The sequence below is a fragment of the Pavona decussata genome, unplaced genomic scaffold (genome assembly GCF_977016875.1).
Source record: "Pavona decussata unplaced genomic scaffold, jaPavDecu1.1 SCAFFOLD_102, whole genome shotgun sequence".
Classification (NCBI taxonomy): domain Eukaryota; kingdom Metazoa; phylum Cnidaria; class Anthozoa; order Scleractinia; family Agariciidae; genus Pavona; species Pavona decussata.
Window position 1 is genome coordinate 6,392,320 of NW_028145517.1, and position 21,966 is coordinate 6,414,285.

General features: G+C 37.5%; 1 protein-coding gene across 1 annotated transcript; it reads left to right on the plus strand.

Moving 5' to 3' along the window:
• Positions 1-1,657: 1,657 nt before the first annotated feature.
• Positions 1,658-20,712, plus strand: LOC146471931 (uncharacterized). The gene is made up of 12 exons (XM_085120504.1): positions 1,658-2,944; positions 6,339-8,661; positions 12,067-12,656; positions 13,274-13,361; positions 14,095-14,253; positions 14,913-14,968; positions 15,049-15,154; positions 16,079-16,152; positions 16,352-16,450; positions 16,897-17,016; positions 17,370-17,467; positions 17,742-20,712. Exons 1-12 carry the CDS (start codon positions 2,429-2,431, stop codon positions 17,965-17,967), a joined length of 4,455 nt encoding a protein of 1,484 aa, XP_084976630.1. The 5' UTR covers positions 1,658-2,428; the 3' UTR covers positions 17,968-20,712.
• The last annotated feature ends 1,254 nt before the right edge of the window (positions 20,713-21,966 follow it).

A 21,966-nucleotide genomic window follows, 5' to 3' on the forward strand; every position in this document is an offset into this window, starting at 1 on the left:
ATATTTCGGGAACATTAATTTAAGAGACTCGTGAAATAGCGTATTATGTGTGGTACCATTAACACAAACTATGGCAAGTGAAACTGGTCATAAGAAAATAAATACCTCTTTTAGTAAATCCGTGCAAGTTATATAATTGAGTACCTTATATTGAAAATCTCGCAGATACGTTTCCATACAGACATTAATTGGCAGAAGATAAATCTCAGATAAGTCCTCTCGAGTAAAGGAAATTTATCCTGTAACCTCTTTGCACCATTTGGTAAGGTAGCTTTTAATTGAAGAAGCAAGTTATAGTAATGTTTGCTTCTAGCTTCACTTTCATCACAGAAAGTGTTGTTGTGATAGAATCCCAACTTTTCAAGATTACTGACATCATCTTCCTTATACCTTAAGAAATCTGGAATAGCTTACCTTAGACTAGCCCACTGGAGAAAATTACATTTTTAAACTCGTAAACCCAGTCAGACTCCATTCGCGCGAAACTATTTGTCTAACCCAGTGAACAGACATAATTCTCACTTTATAACACCTCTCTGAATAAACACCGGACAGTTACTTTTAGTCTTAATTTAACTTGTTCTATTTCACACGTTTACTTTCTGTATAAACTTATCTTTTCTGCTACATTCTTTACTTGATAATGGTGCCAAGATGACAACGAAACGTCGTTCCGTTTTTTCGCTACTTTTATAGTCAACTAAAGTCGTAACGTTTTTCATAGTATATAGGGAATCTAAATTACTCTGAGATAAACCTAGTTGCCTAATTGAAATCACATTTTTCTCAAAAAATCTTTTGTAAAAAAAAAAAGTATAAAAAAAGTATACGCAGGATCTGTGAAAGATCTAATCAGCCAGAAATAAACAATAACTGAAATAATCGGCAAGGGTGATACTGCGTTGAAAACTTAACACGACAGTGGCATAATAGGGACAAAAACGGGAGTAAAAAATCAGCTGCAACCGTGATCACAAACGGTCCCCCAGGCTCACCCCAAAATTATTCAATCTCGATAGACGTGGACTTCCCGCGAGTCGAGTATGTCCGCGTGGCAGTAACTCTCGGTGCTTAATTCCTTGTTACTGTACTTGAATCACTTCTTCCTCGACCATCGCTAAGAGAAGAAGCTATTCCATTTACTTCTTGTAATCACACAGCTTTTGCCTTTTCAATGGTTCCACTTTTCTCTCACTACAGGCAGTGTAGATACTGAAATGACGCTAGCTTAGCAATTGGTCTCGCGCGTTTTTCACTTTCCATTCAATTCCATCGAAGAGCCGGGAAAGGAAAACAGTTTGTAGCTCATCCATCCACGCCTGTCATTCGTTATTACTCTTACTACAATGAAATGTTTTGGCTAGCTGTCCATAAGTACTTGCCGTTTGAAAAAGTTGTCATATATGATGGGAGAAATATAGCTAATTGCGATAAAATTGCTCTAACTGAATGGTTTGATCTTGTTGATGAATAGCTTTGTTTCTATTTACGCTTTACTGAGTGACTCAGTTACGTCATCTGACAGGGAAATCAACATAAGTAAATTTCAGAGGTAGTAAAAAAATACCTGTCAAGTGGGATTGATACCTATTTTGACTTTAAAATGGACTAGTAGTTTAAATTTGCATTTCGTCTAAAAGCTTTATGGTGGAAACATACGCGTTTCAATTAGAGTACAAACCATTGTATATTAACTTCTGTTGGCAAACAAAAATTACAGAAGCTGTTTCAGCTGTTTGCTCAACTGGCTGTGAGTTGCTATGCATGCGTGATTTGTGACAAAAGCTTTGCACTGTGAGGGATCCAGCAAGCTGTTTGTTATGCTTCGAGAGCCGTAATTTATAACATTGCCGACGTCGCCTTTTCCTTTCACAAGGATTTCATGGCTCACGGCTTTTGATTTCAGCACAAGAGGCTTTAAAACATGATCATTTGTTCGGGTCCGACGAAGCAAGTGTCTTAGTTTACAGTTTGCAAGTGTTTCTGCCAGGTACCCGTTGCATGGTTTTTGGCTGGGTTAATTTTCCGCTAACCGTTCAGGGTTTGAAGCAAACACTTTTGGTCTAAAGATTGTATGGATTCAAAAAACACTTCATTAATTTCTCGGCGGGATACTTAACAAGTTATACAACGCAAATCTGTAGATTGAAAAGGAGCTATTTTAAGATTGTGTGGGATCTTAACCTGAATCTAATCGTGGCAATGAAGGTGCATTTAATCCCATAGTAAATACGTTCTACAATGGTGAATCGAGTGTGGAAAAGCTTGGGGTAATTTCAACCTTGTCCAGACTTCAAATGAAGTTTATGGTGACTGAGAAGATTACACTAAAACAGCACTCTAGTTGTTTTGAAAGAAGGTGGGCTTGAAGGAGGAACATTTTAATTTAATCAAGATACTTGTTTGTTTAATTTTCTAACTTAAGAAGATGCCAATTTCTTCATTTCATGGATTAAGAAAGAATTCTGTTCCAAGCAAACCGTGGAACAGTACAAAATGTTCTCCACAGAAAAACAATCCGCGAGAAAGTCCAACGAGAACACAATCTTTTCGTGTGCCACGACTGTGGGAGAGCGGCATTCACGAAGAAGACCTAGACGATGCAAAATATCTCAAAGGCTATCATTCTTCAGTCGGTATTTATACTAAAAACAGTTATGGGAATGGAAAAGCTTTGAGGAAATCATCAATGACTTCTCGACCAAGAAGCGCGCGCGAAGAAAGCCGCCTAAAAAGGCGCGATACCTTTCCAAAGTTTGCAGGAGAAATAAGTTCAAGTCGCCGGACTACAGAGCAGAATTTCAGAAGAAGTAAAACAGATCCTTCGATTGTCCCGGAGAAAAGAGCCAGAAAAAACAGCAATAAAACTCCAAAGAGGCCAACATCTTTGTGGACTGTAGGCAGGAAAGAGGGGTTTTCTTCAACGAAAATTCGCCGACAAAAGGTAAATTTAAAAAGTTCTATTGCTCGAACGGCTGGTTAAAATATTCACATTTTTTTTTCTTGAATTTGAGGGGTATTAGTTGTAGGCAAAGATATTTACCCCTTCTAAATTTCATTTCCAATAAAAAAAGCAAACAGAAAAGCCGTTAAATTACCAACTGAATGCGGTAACACGAATATTGATTATTTGCTGTAAAAATTAATTGTGTAACTTGTTTGGTTTTGGCTCATAAAGTTCTTTTATTCTTAATCAAGGGAATACTTAATAGAAAGTAACTGGAATCACTTTGCTTTTTAAAATAATACATTGAAATGAATAAACTAAGAAAACCACAATACGTGAAGAACTGACGCCACCAACAATTAAATATTGTTGGAAAAATCTCTAAACTGTAACACACAATAAACATTTTATCCAGACCGATCGATTGATACATTTATGCACTGCACATGTAGTTTGATTCAGCATCTAACATGTCTTGCAGTTTTTAATTAATCTCGTTCACAAATTGGTGATTTTGTGGTTTTGATTTGCGGATGGAATGAATGAATTATAAATATCTAAACGAATGAAGAATTTGTTGAGTAGAATTTTTCTTTTTGTCGTTTGTGATGGTAATTTCACCGTCCATAGCCCGAGGCACAGTGACCTTATAATGGAAAACCGCACAGGAGAACACAACAGCGCTAATTACACCTGCAAATTGAGAGAAAAACATCGTGCTGGCTTTTGATATTGACCGAGAACAGAATAAAATTAAAAAAGACTGGAAAAAAAGAAAGAAAAAGGAAATAACAGAGGAAAACCAACAAAGCATGTATGCGCGTGTGTCATGTTTAAAATGCATTGCAATGGTTTCCAAGTAAAGGAACAGCCTCACGCTATTTTTAATTCGCTCTGTTCGACTTTGTTGTTTCCCTAATAACACTAAGTGAATGCTAAATGTAAGACATGTAATATACATGGTGAAGATATCTCAAGAAATATTACTAAGTAACAACGATCACATTTCTGATTAATTAAAACTGAAAAAAGGAACAAGAAGAAGATGAAGAAAAAAATTAAAAAACACAAGCAACAACAAGAAAACAAGCTGGATCAGTTTTCTAAAAATTGACGAAGTTACTTTGAAGTTTCCATTTTTTGGGTGGGGTGGTGGTTCTTTCACTATCGTCCAATATTCCAGACTTTTCGCTGAATTTTCAAAACCGCTCAGCAGTACGTGACAGGTTTTATGCAAAACGGGATTTGTTACGTTTGAAAATGTGCCAATTCTGTCCAACTCTGTCACCTTCCAGGCAAGCTGTCACAAGTTAATCAAACTGAGACTCGTACCCTCAGGGTGTCATGCAAATAGCAGAAAATAGATATCAAAAGAGAGAGAGGCCCGGGGGAGAGAACATTATATTGGGGGGAGGGGGGATTGAGGCACTGAGCTGATGGGGAGGCCAGGCTCCACTTAAAAGATCTTAAAAGGGGTACCTTTTCGCCTTGAGATATGATAGCACAATTTAAAGGGTTGCAAACAATGCGAACTGAAAACGTATCTTGACAGTATTACAGTGTAGCAGAAACCAAGCAGAAATTCCGGCCTGGCAACAGAAATGTTTAAATGCGAAGCCTACGATTTATCCAGTTTTGTCGTCGGAAAAATACCGTTATGAGGTCTTGTCTTATCGGCTTTGAGGTATAAGGAAGGGGTACATTCTTTTATATCATGCTGGTATGGATGTGATACGCAGGGTGCAGGCCATTAAAGAATGGATACTGGCAAGAGAGAAATCATGGCGGTCCTGTAGTTGATCACGCATACCCTCCCCTTCCCAACGAGTCCCCCTCCTCCAGGAGATAGAACTGTACGTATTCTGTCATCATCTGTGTCCCTTTAATTCCTACCCTGTTTCAGACGGCGTTCTTTCTCAAAGTGACCCATGGTTAATGGTTCGTTCAATAATCGTCGGCTGCACTCATTCTTGCCCTTCCTAGTGCTAACTAATAGAGCTCCTAAGTCTCTGATATATAAATCTATATTGCTATATTTAACTGAAGAAAATTTATTTTTAAAATGCACACAGGCAACTAAATAAATGCTAATAAATTCTGAGGTTTTGGGTTAAGCCAAAAAAAAATTACAACCATGCGAAAATCGTTTTATAGTTTTTTCAATGAAATTCATAAAAGTCGATTATTTTGACACATTGGTGCGTTAATCAATTTCCTCAATTTTCATTGGTCGCCGCTGGTCACCTTTGACCTGGCCCTTCGAACAGCGTGATTGTGGCGGTATTTTACGCTCGCTTCTGCATGAGATGGTTCTCCAACCGAGCAACTGAACGCTTGATCCAAACTGAGTATTATTTAAAAAGAAAAAGGTGAGGTGAGGTAATATGTTGATGCTTTTTCGCCGTTGGTGTAGAGGGTGCGATCAAACTAAGTTACGTGCGTTCATTTCACTCGACGACGAGCGCAGTGGTTTCATTAATTTCAGTCGCCGACAAGCATACCACAAATTTATGATCAAGCTAAGCTTACGTTTTAATTCTATCAGAGATAAAGATGTATAAAAATTGAAAGGATAAGAATAAGCTTATTACAAGATAAAAGGTTTACATTCTTGGGCTTTATTTGACAAGAGTTCCTCTGTAGGGTTCCATTTTCTTACAACCGGTTCGCTTTACGTAAGGTGATTTGTTGTGCTCCTGTGTGCGCCGAACCGTTGAGTAGGTATTGTATTTTATTGACATTTAAAAACAATTTTTAAAGCAGCACCGTTTTTAGATAATTGTGTTGTTTTAGCTATGTTGACATTTTGAGGGAAAGCTGAACCCTTCGAAAAATTTAAGCGGGTTTGAAAGACCGAATTCCGGCGACTTGCTACCACCATGGTTAGACACCATGCTAATTTCATGGTACTTTATCGCCTTCAATGACTTACAAGCCAGCGAGCTTACATCAGCGTTGGTTAGTGTCACGAGCCAAATAATTATAAACGATTCCTCCCACTGTTTCGTAGTTGTGTTAAAACCGATCCATACTGTTTTCCTCGTTCACATCGACAGTGTATCGAGCAATTCCAGCCGGGAGAAATCCTCGAATTAGGTGTCAACGTGTTAAATTATTCCCGTAATTTTAAAGGCAATAGCTTTTGTCATGAAGATGTAGTTTGATGTTTACTTACAAGTGTATGTTTAGAGTTTCCATGAAAATTTTATTGTTTTTAACGCGTCTGAACCAACAGTACATGAAGAACGTCGTCGTTGCTATAGCGAAGATGTCGGTTTTGTTGACTCGCCAAAAAAGTCACGTTCCGTCTCCTTGTTTCATGTTTCATCCATATTTTAGATAAATAAGGATTAGTACACTAACACATCTCTTTTGTAATCTCGTTTTATAGATCAACAATACACGTTCACCGCCATCTTCCTATTCACCGGACAGAAGTTTAGACAACAGCCTCTCTAGAAGACGACCAAGTCTAGGCGACAAAGTCGTTTGTATTTTGAACAAGAAACTGCAACTTGGGATTCTCAAATACACCGGGAGAACGCATTTTGCCGATGGCGAATGGTCTGGTATTCTGTTAGACGAACCTTGCGGCAAAAACGACGGTTCTGTACGTGGAGTTCGATATTTTCGGTGCAGAAACAAGCACGGCATATTTGTCCATTCGCAGAAGGTAAAGCGCGCCGATGAAACAACTCTTTCAAGGCTAAACTTGTTGGAAGGATTTTCAAGTCCTGATTCGTCTGAAAAGCGAGAGAAAATAGCTACTGAGAGCGAAACAACGATGGCCTCGAGCGACGTTCAGTTTATCAAAGAAAGCCACACGGTTTATAAGCATCGGGATGTTAAAACCTTGAGGTTAACCAGGAGAAATCGCTCAGTGTCTTTGGATAGATACCTTTTCCTTAAAACCAAACAATTGGCGAAAAATTTGAATGTATTGATACACAGTGCCGACAAGGGTGACAAAGCTGATACCAGGGAACTGAATCGTATCAATCGTTCAGTGTCGTTGCCCAAGATCAACAAGGGAGCTGTATGTGATTCTAACGATGAGATGTGTTTGGCCAGTGAAATGGCACCTTTGGAGAAGAATCAGCAGCATGAAGGATGCGTTGCTAATAGAGAGCAAACAGCTGATCCCAGACCTACAAATACTACAGGAGTACCTCCTGGAGATAAATTGAACAAATTTGACAGCACAAGCTTGAACATTACTGGTGGACGGACAGTCGCACCTAAGGTAGTGCATGCTGTGTCTTTGGACACCCACCTAATGATTGAAAATGGACAGCTGACTGTCACAACAAATGGCACTAAGGAGGAGTTCAGTTGTCAGCCACATGCTGTTAATAAGGAAGACCCATTTATTCAGGGACGGCATTGTAGTTGTCCCAGTCTGCACTGTGCAGACCATTTTTCAGAAGCTATAACAACCTGTCTAGATTTGGGGCGCGCAGAAAGGTCAGTTATTCATGAAACTTCTGGAGAAAACAATTTCAATTTTGAAACTGCGCATGTTGCAGGTATTCCTCTTAATGCAGTGCATTCACACTCACAATCTGAAGCAATGGAAAAATTATTTCAGAAATCTAAAGTAGTGAGGAGTGCATCCTCAAGTTCTAGAGATCCTGAGCTGGGACGCAAAGGCAGCTGGCCATGGGTTACTTCAACTCCGAAACGTTCCCTTAGAAGCTATGGTAGTAGTGATAATATTGATACCACTGGAACCGGTGCCAATGGAGATGTTTTTGATGAGGGATTTGGTTCAATATTGGCACAAGTGAAGCTGATATCTGGTAACATAGTCGAGAAACATTCTAATTTAGAGAGAGTGTCGGGAGATGCCAATATTACTTCTGTGAATAAAGCAATAGGATCGATGCCTTTAAAGGATCAAGCAGATTCAAACTATCCTGACAGCCTGTCAGGATCACAGGCATCGCTTTCATCTACTGGTACAAATGACAGTAAAGGAAAGAAAATATCCTCAAAGAAAAGAATTCCTAGTTCTGCAAAAGGTTCTCGTTCAAACCCCAAATCCGTCCCTTCAAGTGGTATGAGTGTTCCAAAAGCAACACAGAAGCAATCTAGATTAGAACAAATGCGTCAACAGCAACAGAATCGCCAAGGCTCATTGTCCTCTTCTGTCAACAAATCACATGTAGCCAATAAGACTGGTGCTACTGCAGAAAGCAAAGGTGATACTAAAATAGCAAAACGACATACACTGGCTGCAATAACAGATGTAAAATCCTTTGTTCCCCGGCCAACAGTTAACAAAAGGCCTATGAGCATTGGGATGACTGTGACTGCAGGAAGGTCGGATAAGGAAGAAACTCTGTCAAAACTCCCAGTTAAGAAAGTATCAACATCATCGCAGTTTTCAAGACCAGCAGCTTTACCTAAAGTGGAAAAGACCACTGAAAAAGCTTCTTCTGTTCAGAGGCGCCATAGCGCTGCTACAGGTCGCCCACCAGTATTGCCCCCAGTGAAAAGAAATTCTTCTGTAGCACAATCTGATTCCAAGAGCAGAAAACCAAGCAATGTAACCCAGAAATCTACAGGTAAAGACAAAGAGCTGCTGAATGTTGGTGGAAAGAAGACAGTGGGTGGACAGACACTAGCATCAGCTAAGGGCGCCAAGGAAGTAACAGTGGCTGGACCTAAGCCACAGACATCACGTGTCGCTAGGTCAAGCAGCACTGCTAAAGGTAATTCAACTGATTTATGTTGTTGTTGTTAAAGCAAGGCTGTTGCCTGACAGGAGCCCAGGCTACAGTGTTAAGGGACCTTTTTTGAGCTTTGATCTTGTTTGTCATCTTGGTTGCTGTTTTTATTGTCAAATACAAGCAAATTCCGTCTGGTGCCATGAACTTATTGGTGACTTTTGGGAGGGAGCTCGGGAGGGGGGGGGGGATGGGAAGGGGGCAGAGAAAGATTGTGGTTCAATAATACATGACAACAACAACAAGACTTTATTACCCCGTTTAAAAGTTATTTATCCATTTAGTTGAAAAGATTTTGAATTGTTAAGGGCTTACCAGCTCCCTGAAATAACTAAGAAGCTAAAAATGTCAGGGAGCTGGTTTAAATAATGTACTATATATGTACTATTTGTAATGTACTGTATACATGTAGTACTGGTACTACTTTTTTGGCCATTGTTTCTGCTTCAGCTCATTAAAACATGCTCTGTACGATGTAGATTTGTTGGGTGTATCATGTTTTTTAATCAGTATGATTATATTCATAATTTCTTGCATTTTCTTCTAACAAATTATTGGTCTTTAATTAATCAATAATCATTATTTGGACAATTTGTTTTGTCTGCTTGTTGGCAGGCAGTAAAATTACGTAATGCTTCAATAAATTACAGTCGTGTTTTTGTTCAGTGGTGATTGTGAAATGTTAAATTTTATGAATAATTTTCAGCTGGCTCTAAAGTCTAAGGCATATTTTGGTCAAATACATGTATTGGTAATGATTATTTACAATATTATTTAAATGACTTGAAGGGAATTACTCTTAGAATATAATATTGGTCCAATCATATTATTATAATTGAATTTTTACTAATTTTTTTATTACAGTGTAGCATGAAAATTTTGCGGGAGTTTTATTTTGCGGATTGGCGATATTTTGTGGTTTGCGGGAACAAATTTTTGCGCCTCGAGATGACTGAAATTTCTGGTGGGAACTAATTTTTGCAATTCATTGTTCAAGAAGCAGAAAACTTCCGCAATCATTGAGAATGGATGTAAAAGATCTGGCATCGGAAACGCCCTAGCAAATGGTGTTCCTTCAGATGACTCCATTCGTGCCAATCTAATGTACTGAATTACTGTACACTTTACATTTTCTGTTCTTTACACATTGTTTTGTTTGCGAAACAGACTACCGTATGTGTCTAAGCTCTAGTTGCCTTTTACAATGGAAAATCATGTCCGTGTTCTTGTTTGAGTCCAATTTATAACGCCCAGTGGCACAAGTCTATTACAAGCAAAGTTTTCAATTTGACTGAAGGGAGTTATTTTTTGCGGCGTTTTATTTTGCGGGTATTTTTTTCTACGGGAACTAATTTTTGCGGATCGTGGTCAATCCGCAAAATCCGCAAAAATAAGAACCCGCAAAATTTTCATGCTACACGGTATTCCATCATAAATTTATTTTGAAGAGGTGAAACCTTAAATGCTATATTAAATTTTTGAATCAAGACCCCTACATGTGTCAATAAAGTACGACAATTTCAACTAATTAATTCATAATTAACTCAATATTACTATAAACAGTCTTCTTTAGTCAATATTTAATTCATGGATGGTTTCGGTCTCATCTATAATTAATTTTCTTTGTTGACAAAGCATAGCAACTTTTACATGTATTATAAACTTTCATTCTTGATAAAGGAGTGTTTTTGATTTCCCCGACTTTCTCAGCATCAAGTTTCTAGGAATGAAAGATTTGGATTGTTTTCTTTTTCAATATTTTCATCAAAGAAGAGAGGCAAAGTCTGAATTAGGCAAATGGAAAAGTGAACCGGATGTTGTAGTAGCAGGTAAAATAACAAGACTATATTGGTGAAGTTGAAGTGATTTAATTCAATCTGTATTTTTTTAACAATGATCTATTGATATTTAAACTAAATCAATGTTCAATTTAAGCCTTTATTGGAATAGACATATAGCGTAGGTAGGATTTTACAATCAAAGACTCCAAAGTGTTGATTGTATTTCACCATGCAAGTGAAAGCTTTAATTTGTAACTGGCCACAGTGCACAAAATTTATTGAACTTGGATTATTTAGCAGTGATGTCCTTCAAATTTTTTAAATATTAGGATTGTATTTTGTATGTGCCTTTCTGCATTGTTGGTTATACTTTAGGGGAAATAAATGCAGTCCTTTTACTAACAGTGATTTCAAATAAAAACAAAGAGACTGCTGTTTTTCAGAGATATCACTTATGAACTCCATTCCTCTCCACAAAAATTATGCCATACAAGAAGTCTATAAATTTTCCTTGTAAACATTTTTGGCAATAGAGTTGACAGAGTTATGGAAACACAAGTGAAAGTGAGAGTCTATAAACTGCACATTTCAGACTGGGTATAAAAGGAAGACTGACTGCAAATGATCAAATTATTATTCCAATTTGTTACACAATGTCAATATTTAACTGCAGTCCTCATTTTATACCTGCCAGTTATCTGCATTTTACACTGGCTCAGTCTGCAGTCTGAAGTTTGTACCTAGTCTGCATTTTACACCGGCCCAGTCTGTAGTGTGCAGTTTGTACTGAATGGCAGCAAATATTAAAACTTATTGATGTTATGGTTCCTAGGAGCATTTTCATTCATCTTTCCTCTACTCTTTTATAATGTTTACAGGAATCACAGGCGATGGGCCATTTTTGTAAGAAAGGAGAGGGAGGAGGTCAATTTTGGCCAAGTTTTGTTGGGTGGTTGAGTGGGTTCATTTGGGTTATTTTAGGGGGACAGGGGAGAGTAAGTTGATGACAGGGGCAGTTGGCACACAGCTCTGCACCAGGGCCTTATCCTTAAGACCATTGGTCAACAAATATAAAAAAATTCAATCCAAGCATTTTATTGCAAGAAAAACAACAAACTTCACTTTCATAAAGAAAATGGAAACCCCTTCTTTCATCAACAGAACAGTAGCTGCTACCCAATTCTTATTTAATATCCCGAATTTTTTATTTCAACAATTGTGTTTATGCCATGGTAACTCCTTTGGTAGGTAGAGTTTTTGTGGTTGTAGCGTAGTGCGTAGTGTCAGTTTTTATGTTTTTCTATGTTGTTGTACTGTTCTTGCCAAAAGAGAAAATTTAAAAAATAGTTTAGAAAAACGTCTGCACTAGGGTGGAGAGAGATTCTATTAATAAAGCAAAATGTTCTGTTGAAGGAGACAATGCAATTTAGAGTACTGAGGTCAGACTTGGACCTGTCCACTAACCTTGAGATCAAGCCAGATGTGCTGAACTCTCAGTCTGGCCATTTTTGTTTTAGCAAAACACAAGTGGCATGAATTTTGAGTATACACATGAAGCCTTTGTGAAATGACTTACTTTTTTAATGAGGTTTGTTTTTTATCTTTTCAGCTAAAGGTCCACCTGTTAAAGACACCAAGACCCAACCTTCAGCCATTTCTGCCAAAAAGGGAGGGCAACGATTGAAACAAAATGCGAAACAAATGCCTTCCAGTTATAAACAGGGAACTTCAAAGCTACCCAGAAAGGTGTCAGCGCAGCTTAGCAATGCAAGCGACAGTGTTTCAGTAACCAGCAGTGTGAAAGATCAGGATAACTTGGAAGATCTCCATGATTCTGAAATTGATGCTGTATCTGTCAGTACTGAGACTTCAGATCACGATGGCAGAGTTCCATCACATGGGTATTTCCAACAAGATGAGGTTGACTCTAAAGCTTATTCTCCCATTGAGACACCATGCAGAGTAATGCCGCCTGATATTTTGAGCGAGACGCCATACCTAATCAAGCATTCCGTTGGCATTCAGGTTGAGGATGACAGTGACTTGAAGACCGTCCAAGTTCTTAAAGATAAGGGAGACCATCTAAATGAGCTGGTAAAACAGAGGACAGACTTGTGTTGGCAGTTACAGAAACAAATTGACGAGGACAGCGCCGACTTTGTGGCAGCTTCTGTCATGATTTTGTCAGTTGCCCGTAAGGTAAGAGCTTGCCTCAGAACTTTGTTTGAAATGTTTACATTACTATTATCATAAAGCCTTATTTGTGTGCACAAGGTAGTTTTTGGAAGCACAGGCAGCACAGTTATTCAGGAAATCAATGCTGTCATTTTGCAATAAAAAGTGCTCATGAAGTAAGCCACCTGTTGTGAAAAAATTCAACGTGATTATTTTTTGTGATTTTTACTATCCACTGTGTGAATGAATGTAAATATATGAAACCTATATTTTGAACTGTGGATGAAGGATCAAATAGAAGAAAGATCCTCGCAGCTAGTATGCAACTTATTTAAAGCAGCTGTGAAAAGAAAGCAGACTTGAACAGGATTCGAACCCATGACCTCTGCAATGCTGGGCAGTGCTCTACCAACTGAGCTATCAAGCCAACTGGGAGCTGATCATATTGTGAGTTCGTAATATACCCTTGAAGGATGAATAAATGAATGTAACTAACTGCGAGGATCAATCTCTCTTCTATTTGACCACTGTGTGAAGTTGGTTATGTGACTGTGCAATTTTTATGGTGAGCTGGCGATGCAATATTTTTTCAGAAAATCTAATATTGCTTGCTTGAAAATGCTGTTTGTTTTAACCCACAGCTGCAGTGGAGTCAAAAATACTGCAATCAACTTCAAAGGAAAATAGAGTCTGCTCTCCAGAAGATGAATGTCATTCAAGAAAAACTCGGTAAGCTTACAACAACCAAGTGAATGGAATATCTAATTACAGACGATTCATACATGGAGACCTGGGTTTTGCAGACATGATTAAATGATTTATGAATATATGAATATAACAGATATGATTAAAATGGCGATTATTTTGATTTTCGTGTTTTGCTCAATAATAATTTGAACTCTGAGCTTCAGAACTCTGCAAGTTGTAAAGATTTTCATTTTACTGCTGTCAATCATAACGATTATTATGGCGATGGCTGACTGGCCACAAAAATACAGAAACTGACTTTTAATTTGGGTGGAAATCTGCCAATCACAGCATACCAATGTGACATTTTGACCTCACTGAGCTAAATGTCCTTACTTTGTAAGAAGCCCACTACAATGATTGATGGCAGTGTAACAGACGGGAGGATCGGATGAATGAGTCTTGCAGCTGAGTTCTGGTTATTGTTGGTTTGTCAAGGTGAACCTTGCTTTATGTTCACCTGCTTAAAACAATCACTTTGTTTTTTTATTTTTATGTATATTTTCTTTGTCCTGGGCAATCATTTTCCCCAGAGTAAACCTAGATTTAATATCCCTGATTAATACAGTTTTTCTTTTTGTAGTCCCAGTGGTGTCTAGTGACAGAGTTTGATTGTAAATTTTTGTAGTATGACATGTTCATGCAAAACCCATAAACAACACTTTCATTTCACTGCAGCCAGGTAATTTTTTGAACATTCTTTCTCGCACCACAGCTGAAGAAGAAGCCAACAGTGTCAAACTACAGGAAGAGATGATGTATCAGAGGAGTGAACATGCTGTTGCCATAGAAACCTTAAAGGCTGACTACGAAAATGTGATGGAACGAACAACTTCAGAACTGAAGATAAAACATGAAGGTGAAATAGCTTTAGGTGAGTTTACAGAATTCAAATAATCAAATTAAATAATAGCCTACGTGTAGCCGTACCCACCTAATTCAAGTTATAGGGTTTTGGTGCAAATGATCATTTAAATAGTATTTGAAAAACAAATCCACTTTTGAAAATAACATTTACTGTAGTGTATCATTTTCCCAGGTGTTGTGAAATCCAATTTGAAGTATGAGGTGTGGGGTTAGTTTTTGAGTAGAATTTACATTGTGTCTTTGAAATCAAAGAAATTTTGAAATGTGAAATAGCTTTTGTCACTTTAGGACTTACGTTATACCTCACAAGAACGTGAAGCTTTCATTATACTAACTGTTTTTTTATGGCTTTCATGAGAAGGCTGTCGTCTCTGAAAAACAAGAGTCACATCTTTTGAGAAGAGAGACTCGTCTTGCAAGACGCAAATCGTGTCTCGCTAGAGGGTGGTAACTTGCCAGTACTTTTGACCGGTACTGTAATATTGATTTCAAATAGTGTGATTGCTTCATGATAATTCTTATCTTAATAATCCATTTCAAAGTGAAGACGAGGGAAATCAAACTCCATTATGGTGTTTAAATTTAATTTTGCAGCCCTTCAATGTGTAATATTTGGTAGGTGTTATTTCTATGTGAATTTTAACTTGATTTCTTAAATTGTTTTAGCCATTGAGACACATAAAGTGCAAGTTCATGATATGCGTCAACATCAGGAGAAAGAGGTAATGTATGTCATCTCAAGTGATCCGTGTTGTCTCAAAGATTGTATATAGTTTTCTGACTGCATGATGTTTTTCTACAGTTGACCCAACTCAAGAAATCTCATGAGGAGCTAATAGCATCCTTGAAAGAAGAGCACAGTGATGAAGTTGTGGAGTTAGAAAGCAAACATTCCAGTGCAATTGATGGTAAGTACTGGCTTTTGTCCCAGAATTGAAATGAACTTGGTCAAGGTTATGACACCGCTCTAAGATGGACAACCCATAAGATGGATGTACTCCTTAGAAGGACACACATCTAAGTTGGACATCTCTATAATATTGGAACCTGTCTAAGATGGACACCTCTCTAAGTTGTACACCCCTATAAGATTGGCACCTCTCTAAGTTGGACAACCCATAAGATGGATGCACCCCTTAGAAGGACACACATCTAAGTTGGACACCTCTATATTATTGGAACCTGTCTAAGATGGACACCTCTCTTAGTTGGACACCCCTATAAGGTTGGTGCCTCTCTAAGTTGGACACCCCATAAGATGGATGCACCCCTTAGATGGACACACGTCAAAGTTGGACACTTCTATATTATTGGCACCTGTCTAAGATGGACACCTCTCTTAGTTGGACATCCCTATAAGATTGGCACCTCTCTAAGATGGACACCCATCTGAAATGGGCACTCCTTTGAGATTGACACCTCAATAAGATGGACACCCCTATAAGTTGGACATGTCAGGACACCAATATGGGATGGACACCTATACAACATGGACACCTCTAAGATAGACACCTGTCTGAAATGGGCACCCCTTTGAGATGGACACCCCTATAAGTTGGACATGTCAAGACACCCATATGGGATGGACACCTATATAATAACATGGGCACCTCTATAAGTGGAAATCTCTGCTATGGTCATCTGACTGTATAAGATGAGCAACTTTTTAAGATGGATACAAGTTAAGGCAGACAGTCGAGTTGAACTCAGAGAGACCAAAACTTGTAGAAACTCACTCGTCTAGTATGGTCACCTCTGTAACAGAGATACTTGGGTTTTCCCTTTGGTTATTCAATTTTACTGACCTTTTCTGCACTTTGTCTTGATTGCAGAGCTTGTTGAAGAACACCAAGTGGAAATTGAAACAATCAAAGCCGACTATGATGAGCAACAAGCAGAATTTAAGGTGAGCAACTGTTACTTGCTACTTGCAGAATACAGCCATATCTGCCCACATAGACAAGCTGCACCCCAAGTACAGATAAATAAATAAATAAATAAAGGAAGGAAGGAAGGGAGGGAGGGAGGGAGGGAGGGAGGGAGGGAGGGAGGAAGGAAAGAAGGAAGGAAGGAAGTTCAAATGTTTTGTAATTCTTTCTTTTCAGGAGAAATATGACAAAATGGTGAATGAGTGCAGCACTTTAAACAAGAAACTTCAGCAACTGCAAGATCAAAGTCAAAAGGACACTGAGACTAGAATTCAGGTTACTTTGATCATTTTAAAAATTTTTAGCAAGTCGTTACTAGTAAGTTTGTCAGTGCAATATACTTGAAAATCTGGGTGCACTTTGTTCAGTTGTCAAAAATTCACTGTTAGAGTTTCTTAATGTTTTTTGTGTAATTTATGTTCCAGTGGACTTACATGTAATTGCCACCCAAAACTATTCATTTATAAATTATTGGAAAAATATCTGTGAAGTTAAAAATTAATGCATGTTTTCAATGTCAAAGTACACACACTCGCACCTCTCCACCATTGTCCACACCTTAAAACACAAGGCTCTTTCACTGTATTTAGGCCCACACTTTTTACATGTAACCTGTGGTTACTATTACTAGTTTATAATTATTAATTTTATTCATCCAAAGATTGAATGTTGTGGAATTTTCTTGTAATTGACTTTTCCCCATTAATTTTCTGTTATTTTAGGATGCAATAAAGAAGTATGAGTCGTTACCGGCAGAACTTGAGAGCATCAAAGCTGTCCTTGAAATGAAGAATGAAGAAATTAAACTGTTGAGAAAGGAAAAGATGGAGAAACATCTGGAGGTATTACATATTTCCTGTACCTTGTGCCCAAAATATGTCCAGTCATTAACTGTTACTCACAGGTACACTCAAACTCTATGCCAGCTTGGCTCTAACTCCTTATTCTCCAACAAAACATATCCCAAACTGTGGCCATTTCAACAAAAGCTATATTGAGTTTACTTTTCTGAGTGTGTAAAAATTTCAGAAATGTGAAAAGCCTCTGCTGGGGCTCCATTTCCAATCCACACCCTCAGGAGTTTGACTGTTGAATGGAGAAGAGTCCAATTCCCAACATGTCCCCTAGTTCTTCCTCAAGTAGCAATGATAGGTCAACAAGTCATATTGTCATTCAAAAAGTGTTTCATTTTCAGTTGGAGAATCTTGAGGATTTCAAGTCTCAGACAAAGAAACTACAGCAAGAAAATGAGTCATTAACATTTGTTGTGGAAACAAAGTCCAGATTTGAAAGGTCTGTATAGCCATGAATTTCTGTTAGAATAAAATGTCCAGTTATGTTTTGTTTATTGGTGTTAATTTGCAATTGAAGTTCGAATGACATCTTTGTCTAAAAAAATCCCAGGAATCCTCTCAAAATTTTGAAACTTCCCCTGGATCACTGAGAGGTTTTTGTGGGTGTGGCTCTGAGATGTTCCTGCCACCCCCTCCCTTTCCTTTCACCCTTGCATCCTGCCTCAACCATTTTGATTTCTACTGATGTACTATTCTCTTTGTACTGATTACAGGCAACTTTCTGTTGAAAGAGACTCACTAAGGGACAGTTTAGAGAGGGAGAGTGCAAAGAGCAAACGGCTTTCCTTGGAGAACGAAGAGTTACAATGGCGTCTTGTTAATAGCACCAGCCCACCAGGCACTCCAACTGAAGGCCAGCCACTGTCTGCCAGGTCAAACCGAAATAGCTTTCGCCTGTCAGCTGGTTTCCCAGCTGACACTGAACCTATTGATGAATAAGACAAGCCTGGTTGTCTTAAAAATTAATTTACTTTTTACATCTGACACAGTGCAATATACTAGATTAATTTTTATAACCTCATACTTTAGAACTGTATTGATGTCCAGGAACATTTTATGCTCACCTTTGTAGCCAGTCTTTCATACTTGTCAAATTTTTACAACATGAAAGTAGATTTGCATACCTATCCAGCTTTTGCAGTTGTTAACACTTAAAGTCCTAGTAATAATCAAGATGCATATTCCCTTCATATTTCTCATATATTTGTGATGGCACCAGTTGGGAGAATGTGTTTGAACATCAAAAAAATTTATCTTTGATCATTTCCTTCATTCTCCTGTCCTGTAAATTTGGTTTAGTAGTGATCTGGTGAGGAGAATTTAGATGCTTGTCACTATTGAGTCTTCAAGATTAAGAGCTGGTGAAAAGTGAACATGAAAATGAAGTGCATGGGAACTGGTTCCTGCACACTTTATTTTCATTTATTTTTCCACTGTCTTGGACAGGCAATCTATTGTGCAGTTCCAGAAACTCCCCCCACAGATTGTCTTTTGTTTTGCACCCCTGCCCCCCCCCCCCTAGGAAATTCCAGTTTAGCTTCATACTTTGCTTCTAAAATTTTGACTTTTAAGACCCCCTCTCCCTCTAGGAATTTCCGATGTCCTTCCGTGGGGAGGGTATGGATTTTTTTCTGGAACTACTGCACACTATAAACTATCAACTTCTCTTTTAAGTTGTACCATTCTCTTTATTTTGGTTTTTAGCCAGCAAAGTAATTACGTGTAACTAACAGAGATCACTCAAACATTTCTTAGCAATGAGTAAGGATTGGTTAGACCATCTTTGCAGGCTAGTCAGCATGTCCAATTTGGTAAGGATTTTCAAGCTTTATAACTAGATTGTTATTACACTGAAGTAAATACGTAATGAGTAGGTTAGTGATTGGCTGAAGGAGCAAATGAATGCTTGAAAGAATGATTGAATGTGGGTTTGAGAATGAATTTATCACTCACTGAGCAAGTGAATGAAAAGCCTGAGTAAAGAATGTGGAAAAGTAATTCTTAAGAGAACACTCTACATAATATTAATTAATGAGTGAAGGTTACAATTTATGCTTCTCCTTTGAGAAATTTATTCGTACATAACAAACAAGTGGATAGCATCTTTTAATGTGTAGCCTGACTGACTAGGATAGCATATGTTATTTAAATCTCCTGGGCCCAGTTGTTCAAAGTCCGATTAAGATAATCCTGAGTGAACATTCATGACCTTTGATTCAAAGTTTTATTAATTAATAATCAATGAAGATTTTTGTCCCATAGTTTTGACTTAGACTTTTCTTTACCGTAAGCTAAAATGGTTAGCTTTTTTAAAGCATTTTGTCAGAATGTGCAAGATGAAAACCTCGGTTAATTTTTTAATCAGGGATTAGTGTTAATTGGCTTTCAAACAACTCGGACTGATGTCCTGATTATGGAGCAGGAGTTTAACATTTTTCAGAAATAAAGTAATTAACCACAGGGCTGCCTATCCACTGGTTTGCTATGTGGTTTACTGAAATGTGATTATTCATCACCGTGTCAGTGACTTATAGTACTTACTAGTCTGCGCTTCATGGCCCAGTACAATCTCGTACCCAGAGTCCTCAGGCTTTTTGGTCAGCGGGAGTGCGCCAGAAGAGACTCTGAAGAATACGAAAAAATTTTAAATTTTTTGATTGGCTGTCCCGTAACAGTTTGCATTGTTTTACTGCAGAAATCCTGCGGTAATAAAATTCCAGGACCCCAGTCGAGTCTCTCCTTGTGACAAACCACTGGCCAAAAAGCCTGAGGACTCTGGGTACGAGATTGGGCCCAGTATATGTATCTACTTTTATCCACTTCCATTTTGGTGAATAATATTGTTAATAGCACAAGGGTTATATCCTCTGAACTAACCAGTATTTAGTTCACAGGATGCTTTTGGGAAAATCTATTATATTGCAATGCTTAGTGCAATAAATTGTACCTTGGAATTTCAAGGGAAATTCTCTAGTAAATAATTATTATTGTAAAACAATCCAATACGCAGCATAAAGATTTTCCTTTCTTAAGTCATTTAAATTTATTTTGCTTATTCTTTTTCTTATAAAGATAATTATTTTTCTAATAATTTGAATTAATTTAGTATCTAGTATTCATCACTGCGTGGCATTATTATTGTTGTTAATACATTTTTTGAATTATTAAATAATTCGGACTTGTAATATTGAGGATATAATGGTGTGCTGAATTAAAAAGAGCAGTAAATTGAAATTCCTGTGGAGTGCAACTAAATATATTGTTTGGGAAATGGACAAATTATAGAAATTCTGTATTATTTGAATTTTTCAGCCATTGTCAGAACTGTATTGTATCCAAATAAAAATATCATGGTGTGTCATCTGGGAAGTTGTCGTGTTTGGCTTGTAATGGACCAATACCCTCTGCAGCCTTGTACCTCTGTTCTTTTCTAAGCTGAGGGTAGTTGGGCAACAAGTGGGAAAATGATTATGTCCAAGCTTGTAGTTCACTTGAATGCTCTTGCATGTTCACTGACTCTGTGTCATATGGGTTGAGTTTGTTGTTGGTTCTTGTCCCTACTTTGAGGGTTTTTCCCTGGGTACTCTGGTTTTCCTACACTTACAAATTCTGGTTCGACCTGGAAAAAGTGGATGAACAACCACTTAGTGGATGTATCCCTGAAATTCCCACTAACTTTTTTTTTTATAAATTTTGCCTGTTAACCTCATATATAGTACCATTTGTGTGGGCATTAATAAAAATAATTTTAAAGAACATTTGCAGAAGAGACATCATCATGGCTACTATAGATTTTGTGGAGTGGGAGAAGGATCGTTCTCGCTGGTAGCAAATTACCAGCGTTCATTTTTACAGCAGACGCTCATCAACATCTGAACATTATTTTACTAAACAATCCGTACTTAACGTTTAAATGAAGACCTTTTCGCGTGTTGGCGTTAAAATCTGGAATGGGATACCAACTAGTCTCAAAAACCTATCCAAAAACTCTTTTAAAAAAACCATTAGGGCGAAACTAACTGAAATACTAGAAATTGAGAACTCCTATGTCGAGATAGATACCATAATTAATAAAATGAAAGATTAGAATTCTGACCAAAGTTTAGTTAGACTTAGTCTTCCTTGTTACACTTCGTTATTGTCTAGTTTTCCTCTTCACACATTATCATTGTTGTGTGTAATGTTAAAAAAAAAAGAAAAAAATTATTATTTTGTGTACAGTCTGGCTTGCTGTGATTAGCTTTTCGCTATTTGCAAGCCAGCCTAGTTATAACTTCAGGTTCTGTTGTGAATAAATAAACTTGAAAACTTGAAAAACGTGGAGGCAACTTGTGAAGAAGGGCATTAGACAAGCTGGTTTAGACAATTTAATGGAACAATGCAAGAAAAGAAAAGAGAGAAAGAAAGAAAGAAACAGAGAGAAAGAAAGAAAGAAAGAAAGAAAGAAAGAAAGAAAGAAAGAAAGAAAGAAAGAAAGAAAGAAAGAAAGAAAGAAAGAAAGAAAGAAAGAAAGAAAGAAAGAAAGAAAGAAAGAAAGAAAGAAAGAAAGAAAGAAAGAAAGAAAGAAAGAAAGAAAGAAAGAAAGAAAGAAAGAAAGAAAGAAAGAAAGAAAGAAAGAAAGAAAGAAAGAAAGAAAGAAAGAAAGAAAGAAAGAAAGAAAGAAAGAAAGAAAGAAAGAAAGAAAGAAAGAAAGAAAGAAAGAAAGAAAGAAAGAAAGAAAGAAAGAAAGAAAGAAAGAAAGAAAGAAAGAAAGAAAGAAAGAAAGAAAGAAAGAAAGAAAGAAAGAAAGAAAGAAAGAAAGAAAGAAAGAAAAGAAAAGCCAGACTACAGCCCTCCAGTGTGGCATGTGCAGCAAGGACTGACATTCCAGACTTAGACTGTACAGTCTAATGAGACGCCATTCTAGTAAAAATGAATGATGACACCATTCAGCATAAT